Below are 13564 nucleotides of genomic sequence, written 5' to 3' on the forward strand. Positions count from 1 at the left end.
GAGTGGTAGCAAATCCGTATCATTCCCCCTTTCCTCGAAAAGATTCGTCCTCGAATCTTAGTTAGAAGTTGAGGTACCCATGCTCCCTTGAGCTCCATGGTTGAGTGGTAGCAAATCCGTATCAGGTCCTGTATCCCCACAAGGCAAATGGTAACTGTTCGGGCCATGCCCTATGCTTCTGCACCGTCTTCTGCAAAATGACCTTTATGGCCTTATTTGCAGCCTCAACGGCCCCGTTCGTTTGTGGACGGTAGGGAGAGGACTTATGATGCTGGATCTTCTTTCGCTTCAGCAGGTCTGAAAACTCATTTTGAAAATGAGATCCATTATCAGTGATAATCTCGAATGGTGTTCCATACCGACAAAGGATGTTAGTACGAACAAACTGTGCTGCCTTCTTGGCATTCAAAACCGAATAGGAGGCTGCCTCGATCCACTTAGTGAAATAATCAACAGCAACCAGGATAAATTGGTGGCCATTAGAGGCCTTCGGATGGATCTTTCCAATTATGTCTATGCCCCAAGTTGCGAAAGGCCATGGCGAGGCTATGGGATTCAGATTGACCGGAGGCTGCCTTTGCAGTTTAGCGAAGATTTGACACTCGTGGCATTTTCGTGTGTGCCTCATGCAATCTTCGTTCATAGTTGACCAGTAATAACCTAGGTTCATAATTTTCCGAGCCAGGGCCATCCCATACATGTGTGGACCAGATTCCCCATTATGTAAGGAATCCATGATGGTTTGAGCCTCTTCTTCGTCAACGCACCTCAGGTGCAAGCCATTCCAACTTCTTTTGTACAGAATTCCCTCAGTAAGGAAATATCCAGATGCTAACTGTCTCAATGTCCGTTGATCAGTTTTAGTGGATCCCTCCGGATAGGCTTCACCCTGAAGATAATTTTGTATATCCCAGTACCAAGGCTTGTCATCCACCAAATTCATAACGTGTGCTGGCTGTTTCTGTAGCCGGACTGTCAGAGGTCGAATGACTTGGTCTCCCTCTACATTAACCATGGAGGCCAAGGTAGCTAGGGCATCGGCAAATTGATTCTTGGCTCGCGGCAGGTAGTGAAACGATAACTCCTCAAACTGCTGAGCCAATTCGTCCAAACGTTGTAGGTAAGGAACCAAACGTTCTTCTTTAATCTTCCATTTCCTTAGGGCTTGAGAGACTATTAGGTTGGAATCTCCGAAAACCCTGAGGAATTTTATTTCCTTTTCAAGGGCCGCTTCTAATCCCTTGATGCAAGCTTCATATTCGGCTTCGTTGTTGGTGCAAGCGAAATCTAGTTTAACTGCAATTGGGATGTATTCTCCACAAGGAGTTTTGAATACAACTCCAACCCCATTTCCATGATAGTTCGAAGCCCCATCGAAGTACATCTCCCAGGCTTCGCTTTCCAAGCTTAACAAGTCCTCATCGGGAAATTTCACCTCCGGCATTTGGTCTTCGACCGGTAATTCCGCTAATTGATCAGCTAAGGCTCCGCCCTTCACTGCCTTTCTTTGTACAAATTTCAGGTCATAGGCTGCGAGCACTGACACCCACTTAGCCATCTTACAGTCTAGAACCGGCCTCTCCATAAGGAATTTCAAGGGGTTCGATTCAGAAATAACGTGCGTAGTATAAGATGAGAGGTAATGCTGCAGCTTTGTACATGCCCAGACCAGAGCCAAACACAGCCTCTCTATTTTATTATATTTCAATTCGTATTCTAGCATCCTCTTGCTGAGGTAATACACGGCATTTTCTACCCTTGTATCTTCTGCTTGCTGAGCTAACATTGCACCCATAGCTTCTTCTGTCACTGATAGGTACAATAGCAAAGGCTTTCCTAGCCTTGGTGGTTGTAAAACTGGTGGGGATAGCAGGTATTGCTTGACTTGATCAAAAGCTCTCTGACAATCCTCGTTCCATTTGACCGCTACTCCTTTTCTGAGTAGTTTGAAAATAGGACCACAAGTATCAGCCAACTGATTGATGAACCGACTGATGTATTGTAGCCTACCCAGAAAACCTCGAACTTCTTTCTCGGTCCGTGGTGCTGGCATTTCTAAAATGGCCTTGGCTTTCGACGGATCAATTTCTATGCCCTTGTGACTGACCAAATGCCCTAGAAACACTCCAGATGTAGCTCCAAAGAGGCACTTTGCTGGATTGAGCTTTAGGTTGTACTTTCGAAGTCTAAAGAAGAACTTCTCAAGTGCTATTGTATGTTCTTCAGTTGTTTTTTATTTAACCACCATATCATCCACATACACTTCTACCTCTTTGTGAATCATATCGTGGAAGATGGTCGTTGCCATTCTTTGATAAGTTGCCCCGGCATTTTTGAGCCCAAAAGGCATAACCCTGTAACAGTAAGTTCCCCATTCTGTGATGAATGCCGTCTTCTCTTTGTCTGGCGGATGCATCATTATTTGGTTATATCCGACTGCGAGATCAGTCAAGGAGACCATCTCATGTCCAGCCATTCGGTCCACCAATAGATCGATATGTGGCAGGGGAAAATCGTCCTTCGGACATGCTTTGTTCAAGTCCCGGTAATCCACACACATTCGCACCTTTCCATCCTTCTTAGGAACCGGCACTATGTTTGCTAACCAAGTCGGGTAGGCAATGGGTTCTATGAACTTATTTTCCAATTGCTTAGCTACTTCCTCCTTGATCTTCAAGGACCACTCCGTCTTTAGCCTCCTTAGCTTTTGCTTCACTGGCTTAGCCTCTGGATATACTGGAATTTTGTGCACCACTATTGCTGGGTCAATTCCCGTGATGTCACTTGCCCTCCACATAAAACAATCAGCAAATTTCTTCAAACATTCACTGACCTGTTCCCTGTTCATGCAATCAGATGCAATGTATGTGTGTTCATTTTCTTCTTTGCCGATTATTATTTTTACTTTTTCATTTTTTACTTCATTTATCTGATTATTTTCGCTTGGAAATGCTTGGAAAAATAAACACGCGGGGTAATCAAGAATTTGCAGGCCTTTATTACATATGACGAAATCGTCTTCAAAGGTTACATCAAATTTGACATCTGGATCTTCTAGATCCGATACTGACGACTCAGAAGTGGAACTGGTTCTTGACTCGGTTTCCGACTCAGACTCAGACTCAATACAGGACTTGACAATGGACTCTGGTGCTAGGTTTGACTCGGGAAGGGGTTTATCAGCAGTGCGCTCCTCCTCGGTGTACCAATTGGTAAGAGGCCCTCTGTTCGGCTTGATCAGGCTGAGCAGATCTTGATTCCCGTCATTTCCTGTGATGACTGCAACCTCATCAAAGAGACTAGGCTGCATGAAGTCTTCGATTTCCAATTTAGTGATGGTTTCGGGCCCGTTGCCCCAGACATCGGCAAATACTTCTAACCCAGGCAGCATCTTCTTAGCAGTCGGGCAGGGGAATGGCTCCGGGAAGCCACAATAAGGAATTGTTTCTCCCGGTTTACAGAAATAACCATTCAAAGTCAGATGATATGGCCGCATTTGTATGCCTCCCTTCTTCCTTCGCCTTATCCTTTCAGCGCGGTCTTCCTCGGTAGGCTCATAACCCAGTCCATAAGTTCCTTCATTTACCGGACACTCCCAGGCCTGCAGTGCGGGGTATGTTTTTCCTGACCTTGCCATAATCATTCCTGGCAGGTAGGACATCTTCAGCATCAGAGGCACTATGCAGTTTATCTGTACTGTCCCGAAATCAAAGAGAATTCAAGAATTGGCAGGATTTCCCTCTATGCATTGCACGGTGTCATACTGAAATCCTGAGAGAGGTAGGTTGGCAGTTTCAGGACTGACCTCAAAGAGAGGCTGGCCCTTTGGCTTTTTCAGCTGATTGTAGTCATCCCCTTGGATGGTGATAACTTTGTCTTCATAGGGAAACTTGACCTTTTGGTGCAAGGACGAGGGTATTGCCTTGGTGTGGTGTATCCATGGTCTACCTAGAAGCAGATTAAAGCTGGTTGGTATATCAATTACCTGAAACGGAACTTCCATCACAGTTGGCCCAACTGTTAATTTCAGTGTGGCAACCCCCAATACTTCCCTCCGGGTACTGTCGTATGCTTTCACTATTTGATCTGATGGAGTGAAGTCTGTTTCCTCCAACCCTAAGCAACTGGCTACCCTTAGTGGACAGACATTCAGAGCTGACCCATTGTCAATGAGAACCATGGGCACCGTTTTGTCTCTGGTCTGGACCGTGACATACAGAGCATTATTATGACTGCCTCCCTCTTTAGGCAGGTCCTCATCAGAAAACCCGATGCTTTGTACTTTGGATGACTGGGTGAGGGTGGAGACTAGTACTTCAGGGCTAACCTCCACTGACGTCTGTAATTGGCTCAAAGCCTTGCAAAGAGCTTGGCGATGAGGAAAGGATGCTGCCAACAGTTCCCAGATTCGTACCCTAGCTTGTGTCTTTTTCAATTGTAAGAGTACCGGGTCCTCTTTTGGCTCCTCTGCCCTCTGGTAGGGCTTGTTGTGGATTTTATCCAAAACCAGTGGCTCATACTGTCTCCCGCTCCTGGTAATAGCATCGACCTCTTCACTTAGGTTGTTCAGATCCAGGACACATATGTTATTCATCTCTAGGAACAGTTCGAAAGGATCGATCAGTTCCTGGTCATCTATAATAGCATTTACCCCATGATTTGGTAAGGGGTTAGTACTAATGTTTGGTTTACTTCTCGGGATGATTGAGCCATTGTCCACCAGATCTTGTATGCGGTTCCTAAGCGTCCAACACGCTTCAGTCTTATGCCCGTACCCCTGATGGTATTCACAGTATTCATCTGCTTTGTAATTCCTTGGTAAAGGATTTGGTGGGGGCCTTGCTTCCAAAGGCTTGATGTAATTTGCTTTGACAGCTTCTCGGAAAACCAAAAGGATTGGCATCCCGAGATCAGTGTATGTTCTTCTTGACTGGCTGCCATTTCTCATGTTCCCCACACGCAACGGGTTAGTGGGGGTAATGCTTGCCACTTCGTGGACTTTGCCAGTTTGGCTGGGTTTCTTGTACTTAGAGGTTCCTGCGTCGTCTTTCAGTTGCCCCATTTGGATCAGGTCTTCTACCTTCGTAGCAGTAGCAATGAGCGACTGAAACGTTGGCAAGTACTGGGTTTGTAACCGTTGTTGGTAGACAGGTTGCAGATTCTTTATTATTATGTCTACCTGTTCTTGTTCTGAAGGCCAGTTAATCATTTGGGCGGCCTTGGCCCTCCACCTCGTAAGGAACGAGGAAAAAGGTTCATTATTTTTCTGCTTAGTAGTCTCTAATTCCCTTCGGGTAACATCCACCTCCATGTTGTAGTGATACTGGGAATTAAACGCATTACAGATATCCTCCCAGGTCTTCATCTTAGACCTATCTAAACTGACAAACCATCTCAATGCAGCACCGGTGAGAGATTGTTGGAACAACTGAGCAAGGAGCTCACTGCTCAATCCAAATGGGTTAAGGGCACCCACATACATCTTCAGGTGAGTTTTAGGACAAGTGGTTCCATCAAACTTGTCCATGTTGGGCATTTTGAACTTAGTTGGTAATCTGGCTTCAGGGAACAAAGACAAGGAGTCCATGTCCACCACTTCCTTATGGGTCTTGAGGGCAGTGATTGACTTTTCTAAAAGCTCTAGCTTCTCTCTCATTCTCTGAGCTTCCAGCTCAGAAGCAGTTTTGGAGGGTACGTCATCTAAGTTCAAGGCAGGGTTTGTAGGTTCAGCAGCAGCAGGACCCTGATTGGAAGCGGCAGGCCCACTTCCTCCGGCTGAGGCCCCATTTCCGGTACCATTACCATTCCCCAATTCAGCTATCAGGGCAGTCCTTTGAGCGGCCAATGCCTCATTCATTCTGGCCTCCATTCTAGCCTCCAGTTGTTCAATGAGGTTTTGGATGTCAGACAGTGATGCCATTGGTGAAGGTAAAGTTGCAGGAGTCGTAGGTGTAACCGGTGTAGCTGGTGAAGCTGGTGAAGTTGGTGATAGCACTGTAGGTGTGGCTAGCACTTGAACAGGGGGCACCTGAAAGTACAAGGGTAGTTGGATTAGGTATAGTATTTGGTTTATCAGGGGAATGATATGAGGTAGATTGACTCTTTGTCCAACTGTGCATAAAAGGTGTTTTCTGCTCTCTTTGTGTTTACCCAAATGTTTATGATATGCCATGAATGCGCACAACAACACACCATAATCTGTTTATGATATGATTTTCATCATTGGGTGCATACAGTCCTAAAGGATAGGTTCTATAGGCTATGACATAAATAGAGAATAGGCTTATAAAGGGACCCTTGAGCCTTGAGCATGGATATACCTAACCACATGTGAAACAAAGAGTTTCGCGTGGGTCCAACGGTACGCATGCCCATAGGCCATCCCCAAAAGGATTAGGGATGGTTTGCGGCAACAGGGAGGACGCTTTGGCTGTCCGTCGACATAATCAAGGAGACCTGCCGATCAGCGCTACTTGCTATCCAGACTCAGAAGTTTGAACAGAGAGAGAAGAAATTCATTTGAAATTCATTTTTTTTATGCAATGGAGAAAAAGATTCTCAATCGTGCACATAGATCAACAAATTTAAATGTCTTAATCAAATTTGTCAGTTAAGTTCAAATTTCCTATCATCGAGTATTCTTAAAGAAAGAACACTCGATTTATGTCAAGGTACCCTGCAAAACAAAGCATAGTAAAGTAATGCCCTAAAGAAGGGCAGGTTAGTTTACACAACAATGGTAGTCCACTTTATGCAAAATGATTGCATTACTCTGCTATTCCCCAGTGAAGTCGCCAAACTGTGAACCCCTCCCCAAAATGCCATAGGCATGTGAATGCATGTGACTAAAGGAAGAAATGCACGTGAATGTATGAGTCGCCACCTTGTTTAATTGTTTTAGGGTAAACTAGGAAAAACCCTAAGTGACTCCGATTTTAATTAACCTAATTACTAGATTAATTAACCCAATGTTTAAGGCATGGTCTACGAACCCGAGGTGGATCCCGAGACTATGTCATGCTGATGAACTAAGCTGAATGAATGAATGCTTTGCAAGGTAATTGGACCAAATGAAAATGTTTATGTGATTTCGACTTGCCGCCCGGATTTAAATCCCGAACGTGCCTACGTACTTCCGTTTGAATGGAAGATCAAAGTCAACGTAGTTCGATAGGCCTCTTTTAGAGGGCTTTGAATGGGGATGCTTTATGCATGAGTGTGTGTATGCTTTGTGCATTTTGTTTAGGCTTTTTGCCAAAGATTGATTGATTTGATTAGGCATTTGTTGCCAAAAGTGTTGATTGGGCAATTCATTGCCAAAATTGATGTTTGGGCTAATTCTTGCCAAAAGATGTTTTGTTGGGCGATTTGTCGCCAAAAATTGATGCTTGGGCTTATTCTTGCCAAAAGTGCTTATTTGAAGGCTTTTAGCCAAAAGATTGATTTAGGCAATTTGTTGCCGAAAATTGATTGATTGGGCGTTTGACGCCAAAAATTGATTTAAGGCTTTTAGCCGAAAAGAGTTGATTTAGGCAATTGTTGCCAAAAAGTTGATTGGGCGATTGTCGCCAGAATTGATTGATTTAAGGCAATTGTGCCAAAATGAATTGATTTAAGGCTTTAAAGCCAAAAGATTGATTAGTTTTAAGGCATTTTGCCAAAGCTTTGATTCAAGCGATTTGTCGCTATGAAAAAAGAATTAATTCTCACTTGTAGGCAATTTGTTTGCCAAAAGCGATTATTAAAGGCTTTTAGCCAAAATATTGCTTTAAGCGACTTGAAAACTGATTAATTCTCACTTGTAGGCAATTTGTTTGCCTAAAGTGAATAATTAAATTGAAATATAGGCAATTTATTACCATAATAAAAAAAAAGTGTTTAATTAGGGCCTTTTAGTCACAATTATTGATTAATTAGACTTAAGCCAAAAACTGTTCGAAATAAAGGCAATTTCACCATAGTTATTGATTAACTAGGCTTTTAGCCAGTATTGTCGGATTTAGGCTTAAATAGCACGATTATTAATTAACCGCGCATTTAGCTTAAATTTATTTAATTGAGGCAATTTATTTGCCTAGTTAATGGTATGAATGCATTTATGCAGTTATAGAATTTAAGAGGAGTAGAAAAGAAGCATGCATGAAATGCTAAAATTAAAAAAGACAGAGTTTAGTTTTGTGTACCTGATTTAGTCGACGGCCACTTCTTAACTCCAGGTTAAGCTCCTCGTTAAGGGAAATTAATTAATTTAATTTTAATGACCACTTAACAAAGAAAGAAAAGCAATAAAAGCTAAATTAAAATGCAAAAAAGCAGTAAAGAATCGCAAGGAGCGAGAGGGAGAAGGAGCGTCCGTCAACACAGACTGAGTGTGGAAAACAGGAGGCCCGAGGCCTGTATTTATAGGCGCAAAACGGACTGTTTCCGGCGGCCGGGTCGCCGGCCCGGCGGCCGTCCCGGCGGCCGGGCCGCCGGATGGACCGCCGGCTCGGCGGCTGGATCGGTGGCCCTCCCAGCGGCCCTTCCGGCGGTCGGGCCGCCGGGTCTCGGCGGCCCGCCCGGCGGCCTGCCCGGCGGCTGGGCCGCCGGGATGGGCCGCCGGGTCGGTGGCCTTCCCGGTGGCTGGGCCGCCGGGATGGGCCGCCGGCTCGGCGGCTGGCTCCGGTGGCTGAGCCACCGGGGCAGGCAAGTTTACTCCGGGGGCTTTTCCGGGAGTTCCGGACCTCCAAAAAATATTCCGAGACCAGTTCCGTGATCCTCGTAATTTTCCGGACGTTTCAAGTACCATATTGGCATATTTTCGGTGAACTTTCCGAAAGGCCTCCGGTCCGGCCGGACTGTTCGCAGTCCGGAAAAAAAACAGGCTTTTGAGCCTCAAAATTTGAGTGTTCACACGGCCAAAGGCCTTAAAATCAACCATTTTGGCGATAATCACCTAAATCTCACTTTTTGGCAAACAAATTGCCTAAATCGACATATTTTGGCCAAAGGCCTTAAAATCAATCTTTTAAGCGACAAATCGCTTAAATCACACATTTTAGCAAACAAATTGCTTAAATCAACTAGTTTTGGCCAAAGGCCTTAAAATCAGTCATTTTGGCGACAATCGTCCAAAACAAACCTTTCGGCGAACTAATTGCCTAAATCAATCAATTTTGGCACAAATGCCTTAAAATCAACAATTTTGGCGACAAATCGCTTAAATGAATCATTTTGGCACAAATGCCTTAAAATCAACAATTTTGGCGACAAATCGCTTAAATGAACCATTTTGGCATAAATGCCTTAAAATCAACCATTTTTGCTACAAATCGCTTAAATCACATCATTTTGGCAAACTAATTGCCTAAATCAATACATTTTGGCGAAAAGCCTTAAAACCATTCGTTTTGGCTACAAATCGCCCGACAACCGTTTTTGGCACAAATGCCTTAAAATCAACACATTTTGGCGACGAACGCCTAATCGAATCAATCGATCTTTTTGGCAAAATGCCTAAACAAACATGCACAAAGCATACACACACATGCACAAAGCATACACACACTCATGCATTAAGCATACACCTTCAAAGCCCTTCAAAGAAGGCCTATCGAACTACGTTGACTTTGATCTTCCATTCAAACGGAAGTACGTAGGCACGTTCGGGATTTCACCCCAAGCGGCAAGTCGAAATCACTTAAAACATTTCATTTGGTCGAATTACATCATTCACCCTGCAAAACATTCATTCATCGGTTAGTTCATCAGCATGACATAGTCTCGGGATCCATCTCGGGTTCGTAGATTGTGCCTTAATAATTGGGATAATTAATCTAGTAACTAGGTTAATTAAAATTGGAGTCACTCAGGGTTTTTTCCTAGTTTACCCTAAAATAATTAAACAAGGTGGCGACTCACACACTCACGTGCATTTCTTCTCATTCATCACATGCATCACATGCCTATGTGTTTTTGGAGGAGGGGTTCACACAAAGGAAAACGCCCAAAGTCGCGAGCGCTACCAGAGGACATGCGCGCCACCCACACCCAGAAAAAGCAAGTCGCGAGCGTGACATTCATATACGCGGGCACGACAAGCAAATTTGAGAGTCAGAAACAATGGGAGCAAAAGTCGCGAGCGCGCCTTCCAACTGCACGGGCTCGAGAATCACTTTTGAGAGGCAGAAGGTTTGCCGGCAAAAGTCGCGAGCGCGACTTCAAGATGCGCGAGCGCGAAAAGAACTTCTGAAAGGCAGAAGCATTTGGAGAAGAAGTCACGAGCGCGACCTTTACAAGCATGAGCGCGAATCGAGATTTCCAGGAGACGTAATTGCTGCCTTTTCATCAGAGAATCATATCTTTCCATGCAAGAGTCGGGACTCCTCCCAAGAGAAGACACCTCAAGCACCTCTTGGCCAACCAATCACTACCAACACCACCATCACTCTCCTCCTTTATAAATAGCAATCAAAGTGAAGCAAAAAAGGACACACAGAGATACAGAATTAATTCTTATTCAGAGTTAAATTCACAAAATACTTAGATTGTATTAGGAGAAGTGTGTTAGTAGTACTTAGAGCAAGATTGACGAAAGTCACTTGTTATTGATTGTGCCAAGAAACACCAAGAAGTTCCTCAAGGTGTGACGCCCTCTGGAGGCTTGAGTTAGATTCATTCTTTCTCTTGTTTTATAGACTTATTGTATGTTGTTCTTCATAACTCTTCTATGCAAAGCAACAATATTTAATTGGTAGTATTCAATAAAAATTCTTTAAGTTATCTTTTGGTCTTTGTTTAATCAAAGTTACTAGATTATATTCTCAGAAGGAAATAGTTTAGTAAAGATCAAAGAGATTTAATTCATTGAATTGAATTTGCATATGAATATTTCAATTATTTCTGTTGAAGTTAAAACTGTCTTATTGAAATAATCAAAGAATAAGAATTAGGTTTAATATTCAACAAGATAGGGATTTTATTATATGTAGAAATACATATAATAGAAAGTATAATTCTATACTGAAAAGTTGAATTATATTATACCATATGTAATTAAAGAATTCTTTATTATATATTACAAGCTTTTGAATAGAAAAAGAAAATCCTGTGTATGATCAATTATTCTAAGTATTTTACTACACACTTGTCTTTGTGATTAATTATACTAAGTATTTGACTGTACACTTGTCTTTTAATTTAATTAAACATTATCCTTAGCATAAATAGAAAACAATCACTTCTGTATTTATTTCTGTAAACACATCATTAAGAATAAAGTAGCAAGTGGACTCAACCCGTTCTTCGTGGGATCGATCTTTTATTACTATGTTGCGATCCGTATACTTGCGGGAACTCAAAAGAGACGCAACAAGTTTTTGGCGCCGTTGCCGGGGAACGGTGTTCTGTCATTTAACGAAATATTCTTATATGTGATTTGCATGTTATTTTAATTAAGATACATACTTATAGTTGATTCAAAATTTTGCAGGAACACATAGTTTACATAACTCATATGCCAAGTACCAAATCTTCAAATAGTGAATTGGAGGATTATCAACCTGAGATTGAACAATTTCTTTCACAACAAAAAAAGAAGAAGAAAAGAAGAAATTCAAGAATCATGGGTGATGGATATCCACCACAGAGGTTGATGGACTTTGTGACTCCAAGTTTAAATGGTTCACAAAAGGGAGTAGTACGTCCACCGGTAAATGCTAACCAGTTTGAGATTAAACTAGCTTTATTACAAATGCTCCAAAATAGTGTTCAGTTCTACGAATTACCAAATGAGGATCCTAACTCGCATATAGCCAGTTTTCTTGAAATCTGTGATACATTCAAGATGAATTCGGTACCAGCAGATGCCATCAAGTTATGTCTATTTCCTTTCACATTGAAAGACAAGGCAAAAGCTTGGTTGAATTCATTACCACCAAACTCTATCACTACCTGGGAAGAACTAGCCCAAGCCTTCCTATCAAAGTATTTCCCACTAGCAAAAACCGCTAGGATTATCAAAGAAATAACCTCATTTACCCAGCATGAAAATGAGTCCCTATATGAGGCATGGGATCGCTATAAAGAGCTCCAACGAGTTTGCCCACACCATGGCCTTCCCCAAAATATATTGATTCAAACCTTCTACAATGGGGTGACACCTTCTACAAGAGGAACTATAGATGCCATGGCAAGAGGATCATTAATGAAGAAGACTACTAATGACGCAATTGAGCTACTAGAAGAGATGGCCAACAATAATAGCATATGGCCAACTGAAAGGGCTCAGGTAAGTCATTCTACTACTAATAATGAGTCTTCATCTTCTTCAAAGAATTCAGTAAAGAAAGTGCATGAATTAGATCCTTTAACCATGATGCAAGCACAAATTTCTGCTTTGTCTTATAAAATTGATAACTTAAACATAAGTAAATCAACACCTCTTATTTGTGACAATTGCGGTCAAAATGGGCATGTGTCAAATGAATGTAATTATAAGCATCCGGGTATGGAGGAGCAAGTTAATTATGTCCAAGGACAAGTTCGTGGTCCGTACTCACATACTTATAATACTGAAAATCGTAATTATCATAATTCCTTTTGGAGAAATCATGATAATCAGGAAAGGGGCAATCAGGTTAGTCAATCTCAAGATAGGCTGGGACAATTGACTAATAAACTTGATAAATTTCTAGAGGGATTCAACCAAAAGATGAGTAGTCAAGATGATAGTTTTAAATGGTTAGAATCAAAGTTTGACAAGTTATTCAAAAATCATTCATCATCCATACATAATTTGGAGGTACAAGTAGGGCAGCTTGCAAGTGCCATTTCCTCACGTGAAGTGGGAAATCTTCCTAGTAATACAGAAAAGAATCCTAGGGAGAATATAAGTGCCATTGCCTTACGAAGTGGAAAAATAGTAGATAAAATAGTTCCTTCGGGTACTGATGTTAATGTTTTGAATAATGCAATTGTGGAGCCGGTTTGTGAACCGAGCATTGAAGTAAATAGTGCAGGATTAAGAGGACAAGAAACAGGAAAAAATAAGGGGAAGGACAATGATAAAACATATCAATCTAGGCCCCCTTTTCCGCAAAGGCTCAAGAAGCAGGAGCAAGATAAGCAGTTCTTAAATTTTATTGATAAACTGAAAAATTTGCATATCAGCATGTCGCTCATGGAAGCTATCACACAAATTCCAAACTACGGTAAGTTCCTTAAAGATTTGATCTCAAAGAAACGGAGTTGGGAAGATGTGTCGACAGTCACTCTAACTGAGGATTGTAGCTCCATAATCTCAAGTAAGTTACCTACTAAACTCAAAGATCCAAGGAGTTTCACTATACCATGCAAATTAGTGTGAATACCCAAATTTTGAGGCTCAGAAAGCCTGTTTTCCCGGACTGCAAACAGTCCGGCCGGACCAGAGGCTATTTCGGAAGTTCACTGAAAATATGTCAATATGGTACTTAAAACGTCCGGAATGTCGTGAGGATCGCAGAACAGGTCTCGAAATATTTTTCGGAGGTCCGGAACTCCCAAAAAGGCCCCCGGAGCGAGGCACGGTGTCCACACCGGCCAC

The 13564-nt window shown here is 42.4% G+C and overlaps 1 protein-coding gene and 1 non-coding gene across 2 annotated transcripts; one reads left to right on the forward strand and one right to left on the reverse strand.

The window, feature by feature from the left end:
- Positions 1-11602: 11602 nt before the first annotated feature.
- On the forward strand, positions 11603-13345 carry LOC149499016 (uncharacterized). Its single transcript, XM_089721655.1, has one exon. The coding sequence runs from the start codon at positions 11603-11605 to the stop codon at positions 13343-13345; it is 1743 nt and encodes a 580-aa protein (XP_089577781.1).
- Positions 11990-12096, reverse strand: LOC149499017 (small nucleolar RNA R71). The gene has a single exon (XR_016319080.1). It is a non-coding gene; the product is annotated as a small nucleolar RNA R71 (small nucleolar RNA).
- Positions 13346-13564: the final 219 nt, after the last annotated feature.

Source organism: Jatropha curcas, chromosome 1, assembly GCF_041381405.1.
Source record: "Jatropha curcas cultivar XTBG-Jc1 chromosome 1, XTBG_Jcur_1.0, whole genome shotgun sequence".
Classification (NCBI taxonomy): Eukaryota; Viridiplantae; Streptophyta; class Magnoliopsida; order Malpighiales; family Euphorbiaceae; genus Jatropha; species Jatropha curcas.